General features: G+C 40.4%; 1 protein-coding gene across 1 annotated transcript in view; it reads right to left on the bottom strand.

The window, feature by feature from the left end:
- LOC126341081 (ATP-dependent DNA helicase Q4) overlaps positions 1-22,428 on the bottom strand; it is a 126,766-nt gene that overhangs the window by 57,043 nt on the left and 47,295 nt on the right. The window contains exons 5-6 of the mRNA XM_050001748.1: positions 10,693-10,922; positions 10,202-10,471 (exon numbers count right to left, since the gene is read on the bottom strand). Of these exons, the coding sequence (XP_049857705.1) occupies positions 10,202-10,471; positions 10,693-10,922 (500 nt within the window). The remainder of the gene's footprint in view (positions 1-10,201; positions 10,472-10,692; positions 10,923-22,428) is intronic.

Below are 22,428 nucleotides of genomic sequence, written 5' to 3'. Positions count from 1 at the left end.
ACAGGTACATCGATGACACCTTCATCATGTGGAGCAATGTTGAGGAACAGCTCAGTGATGGTTATGAGGAATGAAAATAACCTAGTACACAATGTGTATCAAAAACCCACACGGACTGATACTTGCACAAACTATCAAGTCATCACGAGAGCCAGGAAAGAGGAACGATTAATATGCTCGTAACACACAAGACAAATATGTTAGCTGCATCATCTTGGATGCTAGATACAACACCTCGAATCATTCTGAGTAGCAGCATGTACTCTACCAGTTGCATAAGAGAAGTGTCATTAAATCTAACACTAGGCGAATGGTATGTTGGAAGAAGAAATTTCAGGTAAAGCCTTTCTGCCAAACATCCGCAGGGTGATGGACAGAATTGGCCATATTTTGAGGAAATATAATGTAAAGATTATTTACAAACTGACCACGAGGATCAAAGACAAAAGGGACCCACTTGCAACATCAGTAATGTGGACACCATTCACGATCCCGCAGCTGTAAATATACATGACAAAATGAAATAATCACTGATTCAAAAAAATGTCAATGTGAAGTCAGAATTTAAGCCAGACCAGAACTTGAACTCACATTTCCCACTTCTCCCACCCAAATCTCCAGCTTGTCACACACTGAATAAATATTATGGCCGTCAAGCTGTATATACCGTATTTACTCGAATTTAAGTCGCACTTTTTTTGCGGTTTTCATAATCCAGAAAACCGCCTGCGGCTTAGAATCGAATGCAACGTAAGTGGAAGTTCTGAAAAATGTTGGAAGGTGCCGCCACAACTAACTTCTTCCATCGAATATATGTAGTGCTACACAGGCATGTTTTGCAGGCACAAAGATAAATACTGGTGCAAAAACCTCTGTGTCAGTAAAAAATTATGGAAGACGGAAGACTAGCTTTTTTTCTCCGCCTCAACTTTCAACCACTGCATTTTCCTACATCACCCAACAAAGTATATACAAATTCCGTATTGTTCATTTTCAAATGTAGCAGTATTTCAATGTACTACGAAAACCGGGCTGAGGAGACTGTTTGGGGTTTTTGTCAATATGGCCAACTCTACATTCTGATTTTTTGCCTACCTGTGAGAAGACATGGTTGCTAATAGGAACTTTTATGAATTGTGAATCACACACAGTATTCTCTTCACCATAAGAATAATACGAATATAAACATTTTGCCGTGTATTCTTTCGTGTTTGCTGTTATCTCATTTAAATCCTGTATGCATAATAAACTACGAAACTAGAGTGAGACAACAGCAAATGCGGAAGAATATGCATATCGTGTCATGTTTATATTCGTATTATTCTTATGTCTAATAGTGATACAATCAAAAATCAAGCACGGCAATTGACTAGATTTTTAAATCTAAGATGACTAACTTCTGTGCAAAATGTAATGTACTAATGAGGCGTCTGCAAAGATTTTCAAACAAAGAAAAATTTTTGCTAAACTCTCGTTCAGAACATCTTCTATCATACACAGTCTATTATTTGGTTTTTGTTAATCATTAGCAAAGAAAGCAGCGGCGGTACCGCGCACACAAGCCAGCCATGCCACCGAGCGGCGACAGGTTGTAAACATACGTTATCAGAATGCGACAAACAATGCGTGACACAGTACAGTAATGGATTGTCAGCGTAGAGTGCGTAAACACCTATAACAAAGAGAACGGCAGTTATCAGATCAAAGAAAAATAAGCAATCAATTCAAACAAGGCGAAGCATGTGAAAGAGGAAGGGTACCCATATAAATACAGACAGAGTGCCTGACGCATAGCAACGGCTACCTGGTAAAGCTCAACTGCTAAGCTTACGACTCGAACCAAACTACTGTAGCTGTATCGTCATTCATTCGACCTAAACTGTGTCTCATATTACAACGGACCAACTTTGTTTCGATTTGGAGGTGCGGCCTAAAACTTTTCTCTCCCCTCGAATTTCAAGTCTCAAATTTCAGGTGCGGCTTAGATTTGGGAATTTTTTTTCCCTTCATTTCAAGTCTCATTTTTCAGGTGCGGCTTAGATTTGAGTGCGGCTTAGATTCGAGTAAATACAGTACATTTACACATGTGTGGTGTCTGTTGTTTTCAACATGTTCAAAAGAAGATACCCCATTAATGATCCTGCAACCATACATAAACATGATGAAAAGAAATCAAATTAAGTGAAATGAAATGAAATAATCTCAGACTTGACTGGTATAAGGCATCAAAGTTGTTTCAATGGTGATGAGTTCGAGTGCCGATCCGCCACAAATTTTCACTCAAAATTTTTTGTCACTGAAATTACTTCAGTGCCTAATTGCAGCAGAGTTACAGGTTTTTCCATTTCATTTCATGACAAAAATGTGAGACTGCAGGACCATGAATGGTGACACCTCACTGACGGCCACAATGTCTCTTCAATGTGACGGCACACACACACACACACACACACACACACACACTCTCTCTCTCTCTCTCTCTCTCTCTCTCTCTCTCTCCTGAACTCCTGAGGGACTCCAGCAAATGCAGCCAAGCAATGAGTACGATGGAAAGGAGTGCCATGTCAGTAACGTGAAACAAGATGAAAATCTGAGTCCGACAGAAACCATGTCCAGATAGCCAAGTTGGTTGAGGCAACCATTCGCAAGAAGTAGAAAATCCAGGTTCGAGTCCCTGTTTGACACAAATTTTCACTTGTCACCACCGAAATTGTTTCGATGCCTAATTGCAGCTGAGTCAGAGATTATTTCATTTCATCCCATCACAACATTCTCTTAATAGGCAAGAAACTAAAATGCTTGGTTACAAACCTAGCAGCATGCTATTTTTTTAAAAGATGATGTCTCTCTTAGATCATTTGATCACTCCTCATTTTAACACTGTAATCACTAACAATAAGGATCGCAATACTGTGATCTTGAGACTAAGCAGCAAGCCACTGTATTTTGACCTCTTAAGTACAGGTATTTTAAGAATCTTTTTTATTACCTTTTTCATTTACACACACTTCCTCAGAGTTCAACATCAAAACTAACGTATTCAGCACATTTTGCCTGTTACTGATTTTAAGTGTTCATTTCATGTCACACTGCTTTACAACTTTTCTACTTCACATAAATCAGTTTGATTTTCCTCAGAGGCATGCTATTAATGCTTTAATCATGAACCATGTCTCCACAATATCCTTTCTTCCCGGGCTGCTAGTCCTGCGAGCTTAGTAGAAGAACTTCTATGAAGCCCAGAAGGTAGGAGATGAGGTACTGGCGGAAGTAAAGCTGAGAGTACAGGTCATGAGTTGTGCTTGGATAGCTCAGCCAGTAGAGCACTTGCCCACAAAAGGCAAAGGTCACAGGTTCGAATCCTATTCAGGCACAGTTTTATCAGCCAGGAAGTTTTGTATTAGGCAAGATGTCATTTCTGATCAGATGAAACTGAGCAAGAGCAGGACAAATTTGTACCAGATGTCTGGGAGTAACTGAGGCACTAACTTCTGTCACTGGACTGTCCTACAGAGGCTTAAAGAATGTCTAACAGACTGGTAAAGACTCGTTCCATGATAACTGTTTCTGATTCAATCAACAGTCATGGCAAATCCCAGATGACCTGATGCCAGAGCACTGTGAACATTCTTGGTCAATGATATGGCACTTTCTTGGTTTCCGGGTAATACCTGAGTCGTAAGCATATTTTAGCACAGTTGTCAAGGGCTTACATGCTCCTAAAATTTCTTCGAGAAAACAGTGTCATCAAGATGTAAGAGGTGTGATGTTTATTTGAGATGCCAAGCAAGTTGTCCATCATGCATTTAAAGGTTGCTGTTACATTGCACAGACTGAACAGGACTGCTTTGAGAGAGGCCATCAGGAGCTATGAAAACTGTCTCTTCCCAGTCAGCCTCATCAACCTAAATCGGGCAGTAGACAGTCTGCATATCTATACCAGTCCCTTCCAACAGTTCAAGGTGTTAGCAATTTGTGTCTATGGGAATACATTCTTTTAGATGATTTTGGCAGATGCTGGTAATTGCCATCCAGTGCGTATCGAGTTTTTTTTCACTGGGTTGTCTGAAATGGCTTTTCTCCACTCTCAAATTGAAAATGTCCAAAAATTGACGTTGAATGCAAAAAAACTCACTGACATCATGCCTCAGTCAATGTAGAGTTTATTGGAAGATGGGTAGTAGATTCCCTTTGTATGTAATCTGCAATGGTAGCTTAGCATGGTTCTACATTGACAGTCCCTCCAGGACTAGTTTGGTTGTCCCTATGCACATACCCTTACGGACGAGTAGTAGTTGTCAACAGCAACTGTTGACTGAGGTATCTCCTTGTCCACTTGTGATAATTATGTATTATGGTCATCACTAGCATATATATTTGCTTTATAAGACTGAGTACTTTCTCGCTTTTCATTACAGCTTCATAGTTTAACTGAATGTCCAGACTATAGACCAGAAACCGTCTCATTGGGGATGGTGGAATGTGTGCATCTTCAACAGATGGCGATCATCAAGAGCAATTGTTGCACAAGAACTTGCCAGAGTAGCTTCATAAAACTGGAGCTTTGATCTATGAGTCTATGACTGCTTCATATAACAATATGACTGCATTCCAGTAAGACAACATATTCGAAGAGCATTGTTCTATCACTGGTAGTTACTCTCAGAACGTTAGTTCCCGCTCCTGGATGTACTTTCCACTTGCAACCTTCAGCACAAGAGCCTTTGAATCTCAAATGTAATCTTCAGCTGGTGTCAATGTGTGTCTGACACAATAGAGAAAGACCCCCTCCAGAATCAACCAGTATCTGGGTAGTCAGCTTGTCAATGGTGACATCGATACATCTCGGTAACTCTCATCCATGGAGGATTTTCACCCAGCGTAGCATCACCTCCATAGATGATTGCACTTCTTAGTTTTCTGATTTCAGTGGCTGGGCAAGCAGATGTAACCTCTGTACAGCAATGGGGAATGACTGGGTTGTATTCGAGAACAATGTCAATGATGATATGACCACTGGCTTCATCCTATAGATTGGCTGAAGTCACCTGGTATGCACAAAACTGCCACATAGTTTGATGTCTTACAGCATTTAGACATCAAACACTGTTCATTTTTTGAAAGCACTATATGGCATGGCAAGAGCATTCACAATACAAACATACAGGCTTGTTTTCATCCGTACGTCCACATATCTGTGTGGTGATCAAATTGACAAGGGAGTGGACTGTATCTGTGTCATTAAGAATTGTTTATGTTGTCCAACAGTTGTGGCAGTAATCTATGGTTTCTGATTATTCCCCCACATTTGTCTGCCTTGAAAAGATCAGTACCAATTCTTGAGTCAATAATACTACTTCCTCCTGGTTAGATTTTACATTCAAAGCTGCTACTTCTGCCCATCTAGGTTCAACATTAACAGGTGACATATACCTTCCTACCTCGTCTATGACTTTGCAAGGTCCTGATGGTCTTCCACGACTGCCATCTGTACGAAATTCATAAGTCTGTCCAATGTCTTTCAATATACTCTTTTCTAGTACATTGCCTCAATGTGCTGGCATCACATATTTAAGTCCTCTGCTGTGATGACAATCCTTGTGACACATTTCAAAAAGTCCTCAGTATACATCCTCTGCCACTTGTTTCACTGTGTGTGAAATTTTGTTAATTTCCATCATATGTGGGATTATTATGTGAGTGTCCCGCAACAGAATATATATTATCATGTTGCCTCCGTGGTGTTGGGCCCTGTTCTTCACTTCTTCACCTTTGGGGATCCGCTCTTGATTGTCATCAAATGTCTGCTTAATTTTCGAGTGAAATTTGTGACCTGTCCTGGTCTCTCCCTCATTCATGATTCACTGTACTATTCCAGTAAAAGTACACGTTAGCAAGACACCATGTCATCTCATCTGTAGTATGCAGCACACTTTCAAATTCCTTCGTCCATTCAGTAAGGCCCTGGCCAGTGTCTCCCAAAAGCAATACCAGATGGCTGATGCACATCTGAATCAGCAGTTCCTTTAGTACCTTGAAAATGCATACCATCTGAGGAATGTACTGCTTGTATTAGGGATCCTGGATACAACTGGAATGGCTTTCACACTGCATTAATGGAGCTACGGCAACACTGATGTCCGAGCTATCCAGTGTCTCCAATAAACTATGTCACATGGAACCAAGTACCTGTTATGAAAGCAAACTTGTCCCCGAGAACTAACACTTCACAGTGACGGCATACTTACTGAGCAAATACTCACAAAGTACATGCCTGCCTCAGCCAAGTGTACTCCTATTTGTACAAATATAGAATGTTCCAGTGAATTACAACATTTTGTAGGTATGGCTAATGCCTGGTGGATGTCATCTGCCAGCATATGTAGTGCCAACAGTAAAATTCCGAGGTGGTGGTGTTATGGTGTGGACGTGTTTGTCATGGAGGGGGCTTGCACCCCGTGTTGTTTTGTGTGACACTAACACAGCACAGGGCTATACTGATGTTTCAAGCACCTTCTTGCTTCCCACTGTTGAAGAGCAATTCGGGGATGGAGACTGATCTCTTTCAACATGATCGAGCACCTGTTCATAATGTATGGCCTATGACAGAATGGTAACACAACAATAACAACCTTGTAATGGACTGGCCTGCACAGAGTCCTGACCTAAAACCTACAGAACACCTCTGGGATGTTTTGGAACGCTGACTTTGTGCCAGGCCTCACCGACAGACATCGATACCACTCCTCAGTGCAGCACTCTGTGAAAAACAGACTGCCATTCCCCAAGAAACCTTCCAGCACCCAACTGAACATATGCCTGTGAGAGTGGAAGGGGTCAGGATAAGGGTGTGCCAACTCCATATTGAATTCCAGAATGACCATAGGAGGACACCACGAACTTGTAAGTCATTTTCAGCCAGCTGCCGGATACTTTTATCACATTGTGTGTGTGTGTGTGTGTGTGTGTGTGTGTGTGTGTGTGTGTGTGTGTGTGTGTGTGTTAAGGTGAGATGGCCAACGATCTCTTCAGTGCAGATGCACCACAGGCGTGAACTCTTACAGTAATTGGAGAAATGCCGCAAATAATGAGTATACTGGGCAATAGGCACTACATTAGTAGTGTGTCAATAGATTGAGAATTTGAGTCAGAAGAGAGGCATGCTATGGTAATTTGTGCAGTTGCACTGATCACTTGCATCCAGATACCTCAGTGGTAACAACATCTGCCTAGTAAACATGAGTCCTGAGTTCGGATCCCCACCCAGCACAAATTTTCAACCTACCCCACTGATTTCAAATGACACCCCTTCCAGCCAATGTCTGTAATTCTGTTGTTGTGTACTAGAAGTAGTTGTTATTGGTGTGGTCTTCAGTCCAGAGACTGGTTTGATCCAGCTCTCTATCCTACTCTATCCTGCGCAAGCCTCTTCATCTGCGAATAACTACTGCAACCTACAACCTTCTGAATTTACTTAGTGTATTCATCTCTTGGTCTCCATCTACAATGTTACCCTCCATGCTTCCCTCCAATAGTAAATTGGTGATCCCTTGATGTCTTAGAATGTGTCCTACCAAGCAATCTCTCCTCCTAGTCAAACAGTGCCACGAATTCCTCAGTACCTTCTCATTAATTACGTGATCTACCCATCAAATCTTCAGCATTCTTCTGTAGCACTACATTCAGAAAGCTTTTATTCTCTCCTTGTCTAATCTACTTATCGTCCATGTTTCACTTCCATACGTGGCTACACTCCACACAAATACTTTCCAAAAGAAGACTTCCTGACATTTAAATCTATACTCGATGTTAACAATTTTCTCTCCTTCAGTCCTTTTTGCCTGTTTCATTTACTGCATTTTTATATTTTCTCCTTTCATCAATTAAATTCAATCTCTCCTCTGTTATCCAAGGATTTCTACTATCCCCTATCTTTTTACCTACTTGATCCTCTGCCGCCTTCACTATTTCATCTCTAAAAGCTACCTATTCTTCTTATATTGTATTTCTTTCCCCCATATTTGTCAACTGCTCCCTAATACTCTCTCTGAAACTCTCTACAACCTCTGGTGCTTTCAGTTTATCCAGGTCCTATTTCATTAAATTCCCATCTTTTTGCAGTTTCTTCAGTTTTAATCTACAGCTCATATCTAATAAATTGGGATCAGAGTCCACATCTGCCCCCGGAAATGTCTTACAATTTAAAACCTGGCTCCTAAATCTCTGTCTTACCATTACGTAATCTATCTGAAACCTTCCAGTGTCTCTAGGCCTCCTCCACATATATAACCTTCTTTATGATTCTTAAACAAACTGTTAGCTATGATTAAGTTATGCTCTGGGCAAAACTCTACCAGACGGCTTCCTCTTTCATTTCTCTCCCCCCCAATCCTTATTCACCCACTATGTTTCCTTTTCTCCCTTTTCCTACTCTCGAATTCCAGTCACCCATGACTATTAAATTTTCCTCTCCCTTCACTACCTGAATAATTTCTTTTATCTCATCATACATTACTTCCATTTCATCATCATCTGCAGAGCTAGTTGGCATATAAACTTGTACTACTGTAGCAGGTGTGCGTTTCGTGTCTATCTTGGCCACAATAATGCGTTCACTATGCTGTTGGTAGTAGCTTACCCGCACTCCTATTTTTTTATTCATTATTAAACCTACTCCTGCATTACCCCTATTTGATTTTGTATTTATAACCCTGTATTCATCTGACCAAAAGTCTTGTTCCTCCTGCCACCAAACTTCACTGATTCTCACTATATCTAACTTCAAGCTATCCATTTCCCTTTTTAAATTTTCTAACCTACCTGCTCGATTAGGGGATCTGACATTCCACCCTCCGATCCGTAGAACACCAGTTTTCTTTCTCCTGATAACAACATCCTCTCGAGTAGTCCCCACCCGGAGATCCGAATGGGGGACTATTTTACCTCCAGAATGTTTTACCCAAGAGGACGCCATCATCATTTAACCATACAGTAAAGCTGCATGCCCTCGGGAAAAATTACGGCTGTAGTTTCCCCTTGCTTTCAGCCGTTCACAGTACCAGCACAGCAAGGCCGTTTTGGTTAGTGTTACAAGGCCAGATCAGTCAATCATCCAGACTCACTCTCCTGCACCTACTGAAGAGGCTGCTGTTCCTCTTCAGGAACATGTTTGTCTGGCCTCTTAAGAGATACCTTTCTATTGTTGTTGTAGCTATGGTATGGCTATCTGTATAGTTGAGGCATGTGAGCCTTCCCATCAGTGGCAAGGTCCATGGTTCATTAGGGGGGGGGGGGAGGAGGGGGGGGAATGGACTAGAATGTATGTTTAAAAAATTGCATGTCTATGTTCTATGTTGGTCATAGAAGTAGTTATGTAACTGATCTCTCACCAAAATCGAAACATTACTCAGCTAGTGTTTTGAGGTTACCTGGTACTGTGAGTCCAGGTTTCACCATTCTTTTGCCACATTTCTACATTACATAAACACAACGTTTACAGGTTGTGAAATTTTCACCAGATGTTACTACAGCTTGTTAGTGAAGAAGTATTAAATGTGTAATGAAACTGCTCCCCTGAATGTATTTCAACAGACAATTCCTTGTATCAGTCTTTCCTGATGTATTCATAACCACAGCATCATCGTATCACTTGTTTACTCACACATAAATCATGAAATCTCAACATCATATCATCCTTACACAGTACAATATGCTGTGCAATACACTGAGTGAGTGACAATATTTCTACAGTTCTGCAGTCTCCTCCAATATATTGAACAAAGTGTAAGATACCGCTCTTAGCATTAAGCAATAAATGTTGAGCATGTGAGGGCCCCTTAAAGGTAACAACTCAGCATGTAGTTGAGATAGACAGACATGAGTAAGACTGAAAATGTTGAGCTTTCAGACAATGTCTTCCAGCTGGCTCTAGCAGAAAGCTCCAATTCTTTTTCAGGGAGTACTACACACTTGCTGTAAAAAGGAGCAACATTTTCTGTATTGTTTACGAGGCTATCATCCAATCAGCACCTCAACTTTTTACCTTTCCCACTATTTATAGAGCATAAAGGACTTTCCATTACCATATTTATTTTCAAATTTCATTACTTTAAGTCAATGGAGTAACTGTATGCTGGAACACAACAGGCAGTTTACAATGACTGATTATCATCTACAGGTGAAGAAATCTTATACTTCTTACCTTACATATTGAAAGATAAGATGGTCTGAAATTGTGCGACCACTGAGACACACAATGAGCTTCATCAATACACGCAAATGCTATTGGAGGTAGAAGTTTCAGAAGGCCACCAAAACCTTTTGATTTTACACATGATGCCACTGCTTCAGGGGAGACTAACAATATTTGCAGTTTTCCTGACTTCACCATATCAGTGACCTTTTCCCTTTGTTTTTCTGTCTGATTGGTATGTAGACACGCTGCTTGTAAACAGGAAGATATTCTCATCACCTGTAAGAAGAGTGAGTGAAAACTATAATTTCATTCCAGCTGACATGATGTCTGAGAACCTTTATAAAATAAAATAATGGTATATTGGGAACAATTTTTTGTCAAAACTACTGATTGTAATTTCTTTCAGATTAAGATGTCAAATTAATGTGAAGTAATGTCATTATCTTTACATTGTAAACAATCATCACTAACAAAAATAATTAATTTTCAGAACACACCTGATCTTCCATTAATGAAACTAGTGGAGAGATAACTAATGTTATGCACTTGCTACGCTGAGCAAACATATAAGCTGGTAACTGATAGCACAAGCTTTTTCCTGAACCTGTTGCCAACATTAGTAATGTTGATTTCCCAGAAAGTATCCTCATTATTGCTTCCTCTTGACCATGACGAAAACTGTCATGTCCGAAAAGTTTTAGGGCTTCATAAACTTCCTTTGGCGTATCTGACAACAGTAAAAATTTGCAGTTTAAGGCAGCTGTAATGATTTCACACATACCAACAAACAGTTTAAATTTCTAATCATAGCACAACATACTATACATTTTTAAGTGGACACACAAAAAAAAATTCTCACACAAAGTGGCAGCAGTAGAACACAAATATAAAAAGAATTAAAGTTTGTAAGCTTTCAGAGCCAGTGGCACCTTCTTCTGGCAGAAGGGGTGAAGGGGAAAGAAGATGGTTGTAGAAAAAGGACTGGTAAAGGGGTAGAACTCAGGAAGTCACCCAGAACCCCCTGCTAAGGGATACTTACCAGACGAGATGAGGAGGGAAAACCGATTGTTGGCAGTCTCTAACAATCAGTCTTTCCTTCTCATCCCATCCAGTAAGTCACCTCTGATTTGAGGTTCTGGGCAACCTTTTCAGACTCTGCCCCTTTTTGTAAACCTCACCAGTTCTGTTCCTTCACCCCTCTTCGTTTCTTTCAAACCTTTTGTCAGAAAAAGGTGCCACCAATTCCGAAAGCTTGCACACTGTAATACCTTTTACATGTGTGTTGACCTGCCGCGGCTTGTTGAGTGGATTTTTTATCTATCCAATTACATTATAGTTTAAAAAATTGATTATTTTCATTGATATACTACATATATCTGGTACATTATGAACATGTGTGAATTCCTAAGGAACCAAACTGCTGAAGTCATCAGTCTCTTGACTTACATACTACTTAAACTAACTTATGCAAAGAAGACCACCACACACACACACACACACACACACACACACACACACACACACACACACACAAGGGAGGACTCGAACCTGGGGCACTTTAAAAAAAGATGTAAAACAAAACTGACAATACTCGTTAAAACGTTACAGGAAAAATATACAGCAGTTCTCATTCCACATGTTCATAATACTCTTTTTTCTCACTGTACACATTTTGCATCATGTTTAGCAGTTCAAACTAAATGGAAAACATGGTGCATAACTACTCCATAATTCCACACAAACTCACGCTTTATTCAACAATGACATTATTTGTGTTTCCTTCTCTTTCTTAACCATTCTGCAGCTACAGACAAACATGTATGCCCAGCAATTAGAATGTACAGACAGCTAAAGACATCGGCAGGAAAGCCTGACAGCTAAGGGCATTCAGGTATACCCAGGTGTGGGAGCTACCGGTAATCAGTGACTCACTGCTGTCCACGTTTCAACATTTCTGCGAGTGCTGTCGTTATATGGCTCTTGTTCATTATGTCAGAAAGTGGTACTGCTTTTACCTGCTCCTGGGTTCTTTCTGATTACGAGCCTTGCACTGGACCAGTCCTATTTCCATATTTGGTGAGCCAACAATGTTTGCCTGCATTGCCTTAGCAATGTCGAGATGTAATTTATCGGGACTAGGAAATAATGGAATTCCTCATAAATGGTAGTGATACTTCGGACTTTTTTTCAGATGAAGATTTGGATGTGTCTGGGTGTACTGCTGATTCTTCAACATCACAAGAAACTTCTTCAGAAGTTTCTTCTCCTGAAGAGGAAAAAAGATGATGAAGCAGTAGGAGCAAATTAGTCACGAAAACGAATGAATAATTGGTCAGAGAATCGTCCTATGATGAAATGCCACCATTTCGTTAACGTATTTAGCATACATGTAAATGTAAGCTTTGAAGATTCAGTAAGTCATTTTTTGTATTTTATGTCATTTGAATCTGATTTTGCCATTTATAAGGAGATAAATAATTATTACATACTTCTTAATGAAAAAAAATAAAGACAGTGCCCAGAAGATTCGCATGTTGGAAGCATATAGAGCCTGCAGAATTATATTGCTTCTTGGTACATTCCATGCTTATGCCAAGAACTAAGAAGCTAGAAGTAAATATTTTCAACAGATTCTTTACTTCAAACACCAATATTTTCTCACATAATGTCCACAGACTGGTAGAAACTGATTCTGCATTTACTGCACATTAGTAACAAAATGACCACATGTCAAGGTATTTTGGTGAAAATGCTGCTGATTGTACAACATACAACTCAAAGAAGCCATACCCCTTTAGAAAAATTTTAATAGATGAAAGTTTCCTTCTTTCCAAAGGAAAGCTCCAATTTAAGCAGTACGTAATAAAGAAACATAGCCATTTGGTATGAAAATTTTAGTTCTTTGTGATGTATAAAATAATATGAATGGACAACAAAGAAATTAGACCATATTTTGTTGAAACCTAAAAAAAGGAACACAAACCAGGCCAAAATAAATTGAAATACACTTGTGTAGTGAACTATAATAAGTTAATGGGTGCTGCTGATAAGACAGGCATTATGTAATGCACAGTGCATCTGAAACACAATGAACTGCAAAAGAGACTATTCTTTCATTTGACTGACTTTTGTGCACTGAGTGCAAAAACAATTTTTAAATAAAAAGGTAACAGAACACACCACCGGCAAAATTCCACTTGGAACTAATCTGCCAGATGCTATATAAATTTAATGGACAAACATGTAAAACTGAGGTTCAATGGATATCAAAACAAGACTCCCTTTTGACTGCAAAATAAAGAAGGGCTTTACTCGTGGTTCCTTAGAGGAATAGACAAAAAGCAAGTTCCCCAGAGGCTCTATGTAGTATGTACTGCTAAGTCACCAAGAAAAAAGAAAGGCAGATAAAGAGGATGTTTCAGTGACTTGAGTATGCTGCAAGAAAAGGAAAGTAAAAAGAATAAAAATTTGAGAAGAAAAAGTACCAAAAAAGGTTCTTAATTAGGTCAATAGCAGCCTGCATCTAAAATGAGGATGAGCAACCACAAAACTAAATTTTACAGAATGCAACAAACAAAGAGGGAACAGTGAAGAAGGTAGAATCTTACTCTCAGATTTTTTATTATGGAGAATCGAGTTTAGACTTCAATTATAAACAAAGCAATATGTGCAAAATGAGTTGTACTGAAGTTTCTGATGTTTAATTCTGTGTGACACACAATATGCTTTTAAAGTTCAATAATTATTCTTTATTTATGATTATAGTAAGAACCGTTGGCCCTAGTTTTGGGCACCTTCACAAGGAATTGCTCACTTTAAACATATACATCTTAAAATGTATTTGCCTGATGTCAATGAAATTTTAATGGGTTACAGACAAATACATTGGTAGTCTATAAATAGCAAGTTACAGAATTTTTCAGTAACAAATACAAAAGTTTTTCATTTTTCTAACGTACTTTTTCTCAGCTCAGGATAAGCTTATCCTACAAAGTGTGTGTTAGTTTTCCAAGTTCTCTTTCGTCGTTCTCAGAAACTGAACCACAGTGACCTTACAGAGTGATATAAATTTTATAAAGAGTATTATCAAAGAATGGTTCTTAGTGTGCTGAACTTGCAATTAGCCGACAATGGCTGTAGCCCGCAGTGCTTGTCAGCTGAGTCAGCCACCCGCTGGACCGGTACCCGATATGTTTGCCCCCGTCAGCCAGACAGGCAAGCAGGACGCTCAACCCTCGCAGCCCCAAAAGGGTTAATCAGCTGAACCCATGTCCCAGTTCATTTCTAATGGTATGTTAGTTAGTACTGTGAAGCAAGTGTGAATAAAATATGCACTCTAAAACTGTGGGGTTACAGAATAATAATACAGAGCACAAGAACTATCAAATGTAAATCATGTTATACAGTAAAAATAAAGATTCCAAGACTTACCAAGCGGGAAAGCGCCGGTAGATAGGCACAATAAATAAAACACACAAAGACACACACAGAATTTCGAGCCTTTGCAACCGCTCCAAAGGGTTGCTTCGTCAGGAAAGAGGGAAGGAAACGGAAAGATGAAAGGATGTGCGTTTTAAGGGAGAGGCTAAGGAGCTAAGGTAAGTCTTTCTGCTCCCGGGATTGGAATGACTCCTTACCCTCTCCCTTAAAACCCACATCCTTTCATCTTTCCTTTTCCTTCCCTCTTTCCTGACAAAGCACCCGCCGGTTGCGAAAGCTCGAAATTCTGTGTGTGTGTTTGTGTGTTTTATTTATTGTGCCTATCTACCGGCGCTTTCCCGCTTGGTAAGTCTTGGAATCTTTGTTTTTAATATATTTTTCCCATTTGGCAGTTTCTTTCTATTTTATTTTCATGTTATACAGTCCTATACTTACACCTGTACACAGTAAGTGATGTACAACAAGATTGCATGCCATGGCATTCTAAGAAATTTTTTCTTTTCCTAGCGCACAAATACCTACATCCTCAGGTCTTTTGAAAACACAATGTGTAGTGTTAAAAAATCCTAATTAAATTCTGTAGTTGCATGGTGTCAACATCTAGTTTTTATACCAGCACCAAATCTACACACTCAAGTAGAAATTCTCAGTCTGCTGCTTCTACAGATGAATTGGTTAACTTATAGTCTGTATGATTTGGTGTCCTCTTGGGTAAAATATTCCGGAGGTAAAATAGTCCCCCATTCCGACCTCCGGGCGGGGACTACTCAAGAGGATGTCGTTATCAGGAGAAAGAAAACTGGTGTTCTACGGATCGGAGCGTGTAATTTCAGATCCCCTAATCGGGCAGGTAGGTTAGAAAATTTAAAAAGGGAAATGGATAGCTTGAAGTTAGATATAGTGAGAATCAGTGAAGTTTGGTGGCAGGAGGAACAAGACTTTTGGTCAGATGAATACAGGGTTATAAATACAAAATCAAATAGGGGTAATGCAGGAGTAGGTTTAATAATGAATAAAAAAATAGGAGTGCGGGTAAGCTACTACCAACAGCATAGTGAACGCATTATTGTGGCCAAGATAGACACGAAACGCACACCTGCTACAGTAGTACAAGTTTATATGCCAACTAGCTCTGCAGATGACGAAGAAATTGAAGAAATGCATGATGAAATAAAAGAAATTATTCAGATAGTGAAGAGAGATGAAAATTTAATAGTCATGGGTGACTGGAATTCGAGTGCAGGAAATGGGAGAGAAGGAAATGTAGTAGGTGGATATGGATTGGGGCTAAGAAATGAAAGAGGAAGCCGCTTGGTAGAATTTTGCACAGACCACAACTTAATTGTAGCTAACACTTGGTTTAAGAATTATGAAAAAAAGTTGTATACATGGAAGAACCCTGGAAATCCTAAAAAGTATCAGATAGATTATATAATGGTAAGACAGAGATCTGGGAACCAGGTTTTAAATTGTAAGACATTTCCAGGGGCAGATGTGGACTCTGACCACAATCTATTGGTTATGAACTGTAGATTAAAACTGAAGAAACTGCAAAAAGGTGGGAATTTAAGGAGATGGGACCTGGATAAACTGACTAAACCAGAGGTTGTACAGAGTTTCAAGGAGAGCATAAGGGAACAATTGACAGGAATGAGGGAAAGAAATACAGTAGCACAAGAATGGGTAGCTTTGAGGGATGAAGTAGTGAAGGCAGCAGAGGATCAAATAAGTAAAAAGACGAGGGCTAGTAGAAATCCTTGGGTAACGGAAGAAATATTGAATTTAATTGATGAAAGGAGAAAATACACTCCTGGAAATGGAAAAAAGAACACATTGACACCAGTGTGTCAGACCCACCATACTTGCTCCGGGCACTGCGAGAGGGCTGTACAAGCAATGATCACACGCACGGCACAGCGGACACACCAGGAACCGCGGTGTTGGCCGTCGAATGGCGCTAGCTGCACAGCATTTGTGCACCGCCGCCGTCAGTGTCAGCCAGTTTTCCGTGGCATACGGAGCTTCATCGCAGTCTTTAACACTGGTAGCATGCCGCGACAGCGTGGACGTGAACCGTAAGTGCAGTTGACGGACTTTGAGTGGGGCGTATAGTGGACATGCGGGAGGCCGGGTGGACGTACCGCCAAATTGCTCAACACGTGGGGCGTGAGGTCTCCACAGTACATCGATGTTGTCGCCAGTGGTCGGCGGAAGGTGCACGTGCCCGTCGACCTGGGACCGGACCGCAGCGATGCACGGATTCACGCCAAGACCGTAGGATCCTACGCAGTGCCGTAGGGGACCGCACCGCCACTTCCCAGCAAATTAGGGACACTGTTGCTCCTGGGGTATCGGCGAGGACCATTCGCAACCGTCTCCATGAAGCTGGGCTACGGTCCCGCACACCGTTAGGCCGTCTTCCACTCACGCTCCAACATCGTGCAGCCCGCCTCCAATGGTGTCGCGACTGGCGTGAATGGAGGGACGAATGGAGACGTGTCGTCTTCAGCGATGAGAGTCGCTTCTGCCTTGGTGCCAATGATGATCGCATGCGTGTTTGGCGCCGAGAAGGTGAGCGCCACAATCAGGACTGCATACGACCGAGGCACACATGGCCAACACCCGGCATCATGGTGTGGGGAGCGATCTCCTACACTGGCCGTACACCTCTGGTGATCGTCGAGGGGACACTGAATAGTGCACGGTACATCCAAACCGTCATCGAACCCATCGTTCTACCATTCCTAGACCGGCAAGGGAACTTGCTGTTCCAACAGGACAATGCACGTCCACATGTATCCTGTGCCACCCAACGTGCTCTAGAAAGTGTAAGTCAACTACCCTGGCCAGCAAGATCTCCGGATCTGTCCCCCATTGAGCATGTTTGGGACTGGATGAAGCGTCGTCTCACACGGTCTGCACGTCCAGCACGAACTCTGGTCCAACTGAGGCGCCAGGTGGAAATGGCATGGCAAGCCGTTCCACAGGACTACATCCAGCACCCCTACGATCGTCTCCATGGGAGAATAGCAGCCTGCATTGCTGCAAAAGGTGGATATACACTGTACTAGTGCCGACATTGTGCATGCTCTGTTGCCTGTGTCTATGTGCCTGTGGTTCTGTCAGTGTGATCATGTGATGTATCTGACCCCCAGGAATGTGTCAATAAAGTTTCCCCTTCCTGGGACAATGAATTCAGGATGTTCTTATTTCAATTTCCAGGAGTGTATAAAAATGCAATAAATGAAGCAGGCAAAAAGGAATACAAACGTCTCAAAAATGTGATCGATAGGAAGTGTAAAATGGCTAAGCAGGGATGGCTAGAGAACAAATGTAAGGATGTAGAGGCTTATCTCACTAGGGGTAAGATAGAGACTGCCTACAGGAAAATTAAAGAGACCTTTGGAGATAAGAGAACCACTTTTATGAATATCAAGAGCTCACATGGAAACCCAGTTCTAAGCAAAGAAGGGAAAGCAGAAAGGTGGAAGGAGTATATTGAGGGTCTATACAAGGGCGATGTACTTGAGGATAATATTATGGAAATGGAAGAGGATGTAGATGAAGATGAAATGGGAGATATGATACTGCGTGAAGGGTTTGATAGAGCACTGAAAGACGTGAGTCGAAACAAGGCCCCCGGAGTAGACAACATTCCATTGGAACTACTGACGGCCTTGGGAGAGCCAGTCCTGACAAAACTCTACCATATGGTGAGCAAGATGTATGAAACAGGCGAAATACCCTCAGACTTCAAGAAGAATATAATAATTCCAATCCCAAAGAAAGCACGTGTTGACAGATGTGAAAATTACCGAACTATCAGTTTAATAAACCACAGCTGCAAAATACTAACACGAATTCTTTACAGACGAATGGAAAAACCAGTAGAAGCAGACCCTTGGGAAGATCAGTTTGGATTCCGTAGAAATGTTGGAACACGTGAGGCAATACTGACCTTACGACTTATATTAGAAGAAAGATTAAGGAAAGGCAAACTTACGTTTCTAGCATTTTTAGTCTTAGAGAAAGCTTTTGACAATGATGACTGGAATACTCTCTTTCAAATTCTGAAGGTGGCAGGGGTAAAATACAGGGAGTGAAAGGCTATTTACAATTTGTACAGAAACCAGATGGCAGTTATAAGAGTCGAGGGACATGAAACGGAAGCAGTGGTTGGGAAGGGAGTGAGACAGGGTTGTAGCCTCTCCCCGATGTTATTCAATCTGTATATTGAGCAAGCAGTAAAGGAAACATAAGAAAAATTTGGAGTAGGTATTAAAATTCATGGAGACGAAGTAAAAACTTTGAGGTTCGCCGATGACATTGTAATTCTGTCAGAGACAGCAAAGGACTTGGAAGAGCAGTTGAATGGAATGGATTGTGTCTTGAGAGGAGTATATAAGATGAACATCAACAAAAGCAAAATGAGGATAATGGAATGTATTTGAGTTAACTCGGGTGATGTTGAGGGAATTAGATTAGGAAATGAGACACTTAAAGTAGTAAAGGAGTTTTGCTATTTGGGGAGCAAAATAACTGATGATGGTCGAAGTAGAGAGGATATAAAATGTAGACTGGCAATGGCAAGGAAAGCGTTTCTGAAGAAGAGAAATTTGTTAACATCGAGTATAGATTTAAGTGTTAGAAGTCGTTTCTGAAAGTATTTGTATGGAGTGTAGCCATGTATGGAAGTGAAACGTGGACGATAAATAGTTTGAACAAGAAGAGAATAGAAGCTTTCGAAATGTTGTGCTACAGAAGAATGCTGAAGATTAGATGGGTAGATCGCATAACTAATGAGGAAGTATTGAATAGGATTGGGGAGAAGAGAAGTTTGTGGCACAACTTGACCAGAAGAAGGGATTGGTTGGTAGGACATGTTCTGAGGCATCAAGGGATCACCAATTTAGTATTGGAGGGCAGCGTGGAGGGTAAAAATCGTAGAGGGAGACGAAGAGATGACTACACTAAGCAGATTCAGAAAGAGTAGCATGGAGAGCTGCATCAAACCAGTCTCAGGACTGAAGACCACAACAACAACAACAACAACATAGTCTTTGCATTTACATAATTCTTTGAGTAACGAGGGTGACTTCAGAGCCTATCAAATTACTTAAATCTTATCATAATTTCCTGGTTCGAGTGTTTCCGCTGTCCTCAGGAACATCTTTAAAAGAATATTTTAAGTAATTGTTCACTACACATGCAGTGATGCTGCCAACATGCAAGTAAATAATTAAAGCCATATTTATGTAGCTCAGTGTTTCTAAATATGTGCATGACATTCAACTCATAAAGGCAGGCCACAGTGTTTGACACTAGTAATAGTATTTCATACATATTACATTTAAAAGGTAACGTGGTCAAAATATACATGTATTTGCCAGAACATTTATTGAATTTCCAATGTTATCTGGTTGTTTGCTAAACTTATTAACACTACGAATATTATATTTATAATTATTGTCAAGCAAACAATCAAATGCATAATGTTTTCCTGAAAACGTAAGCCTGTCAAGATTTCTGAAATCCCTTACATCTGCACTCCGGTATTGAGAACCACTACACACCTGGATACTTCGACCTGCAGACACAGGCTTCAAGGATAAGGGACAGATTAAGAAAGACCAAGTCAATCAGCAGTATACAGAGGTGTAAATAACTCTATTCAATAACACAGTAGATTAAAATAGGCCATAACATGAGAGTAAATGTCAATTAACTCTCGGATATGCTTTCAACTTTACAATTTACAGGATAATATTTTTCACATAGATGCGGAAAACAAATTCAAATAGCATCTACTACATTGAATGAATGCAATTCCCCCCCCCCCCCCCCCCCCCACACACACACAGACTCTTCAAAGCCTCTAAGAAAAAACAAAGCTCATTTACATTTTGAAAAATTTCTCTTTCTTCTGACAACTTTGAAGCAAACTGTGCATTATGCAATGTTCTAAAAAGGCGAAGCAATTTCTCATTCGTTTTTTGCTATTTGGGGAGCAAAATAACTGATGATGGCCGAAGTACAGAAGATATAAAATATAGGCTGGCTATGGCAAGGAAAGAGTTTCTGAAGAAGAGAACATCAAGTATAGATTTAAGTGTCAGTATGTCTTTTCTGAAATTATTTGTTAGGAGTGTAGCCAAATATGGAAATGAAATATGGACGATAAACAGTGTGGACAAGAGCAGAACAGCTTTCGAAGGGTGATGCTACAGAAGAATGCTGAATATTAGATGAGTAGATCACATATCTAATGATGTACTGAACAGAATTGGGGAGAACAGGAATTTATAGCACAGCTTGACTAGAAGAGGGGATTTGTTGGTAAGACACGTTCTGAAGCATCAGTGGATCACCAATTTAGTATTGAAGGGAAATGTGGAGGGTAAAAAACATAGAGGGAGACCAAGAGACAAGTACACTAAGTAGATTCAGAAGGAGGTAGGTTGCAGTAGTTATTCGGAGATGAAGAGGCTTGCATGGGATAGAGTAGCATGGACAGCTGCATCAAATCAGTCTCTGGACTGAAGACCATATGAAGACCATAACAATAAGTTTTCTAATAAAATATTTACAAAATAAGATGACCAGTCATTAAAAAAAATTATAAATTAAAAAAAGATGGGCGGGACCTGAGCCAATGATTCATCACTATGGAGTTTGAACGCTAACCACATTACTGTGCTCAGAGTCGCAATGCATCAGTACATCACTAACGCATAAAACTTTTCTTGCAATTTCCTCAATATTGTCTATATAGTATGCCTTATTACTTGCACATTATGTTGTCCTATGGGCTATCAAAAGTGCACAAAATTTGCTGTGAAACTGTGATCCAAACATCATGACAATAAATACTAATAAGAACTAACTTAGATAAAATTCAACCTGCGGTCTGGCCAATTGGGGTAAAAATTATGATAAAGGTCGAATAACAATCGCGACTGAGGATTCAGTAACAGAAATTGAGCATATATAGATGGAAAGGCATAATACAGAACAGCATGTTGAATCTTACAGCGTGTGTTGCAATCCTGATTACCGCAGAACTGGATATAGCAGAGGTGACCACCACAAGCTAGAGCAGGGCACAAAGTGACACACTTGGAGAAGGAAAGTAAATAAGCAGGCTCCTAAAGCAGTGGGGTGAAGCTACAGCCATATAATAGAACAAGCAGGAAGTATAGTGAAAGCGACTAGCCTGGCTGTTTACAAGAAACTGAACTTTAAAAATAAGTTCAGACAGTATACTATGAAATGATGTAACTAAACCAAAGACGCATAAAATGTAAAAACTATGGCAAAACAAACAGCCCATTTAAGTGTGTGTGTGTGTGTGTGTGTGTGTGTGTGTGTGTGTGTGTGTGTTTTTCTGTCGGGTATGTCTGACAGGGGAGGTGCCCGAAAGCCAGATTTCACACTTTCTGGAAGCAATTGCCTTAACTCCTTTGGCTATCTATGGGCACTTTACGGCCAACCCAAATTCTCAACTTATCGTACACTACTAAGTAGTATCCCTGTTCATTTACCTCATTTGCTCGCTGTGTCTCTTGTATTTTTGCAAAACATTCAAACACCGACATATGCACTGCCATATACTATATGCACTGCAATACAGATACAAATGTAACTGGGATAAGAGATCAAACGAAATGCAATAATTCCATCTGTGCTGATGGATACTGGGGACCCTTATACCAAAATACTAAGAAAGTATCTCCGATTAATCTGTTAAAGTTTGTTGGTGGAGTTCTGGTTCACACTGTATATAAGTGATTTTT

Source organism: Schistocerca gregaria, chromosome 1 (genome assembly GCF_023897955.1).
Source record: "Schistocerca gregaria isolate iqSchGreg1 chromosome 1, iqSchGreg1.2, whole genome shotgun sequence".
Taxonomy (NCBI): Eukaryota; Metazoa; Arthropoda; class Insecta; order Orthoptera; family Acrididae; genus Schistocerca; species Schistocerca gregaria.
This window is presented reverse-complemented; position numbering and strand designations above follow the sequence as displayed.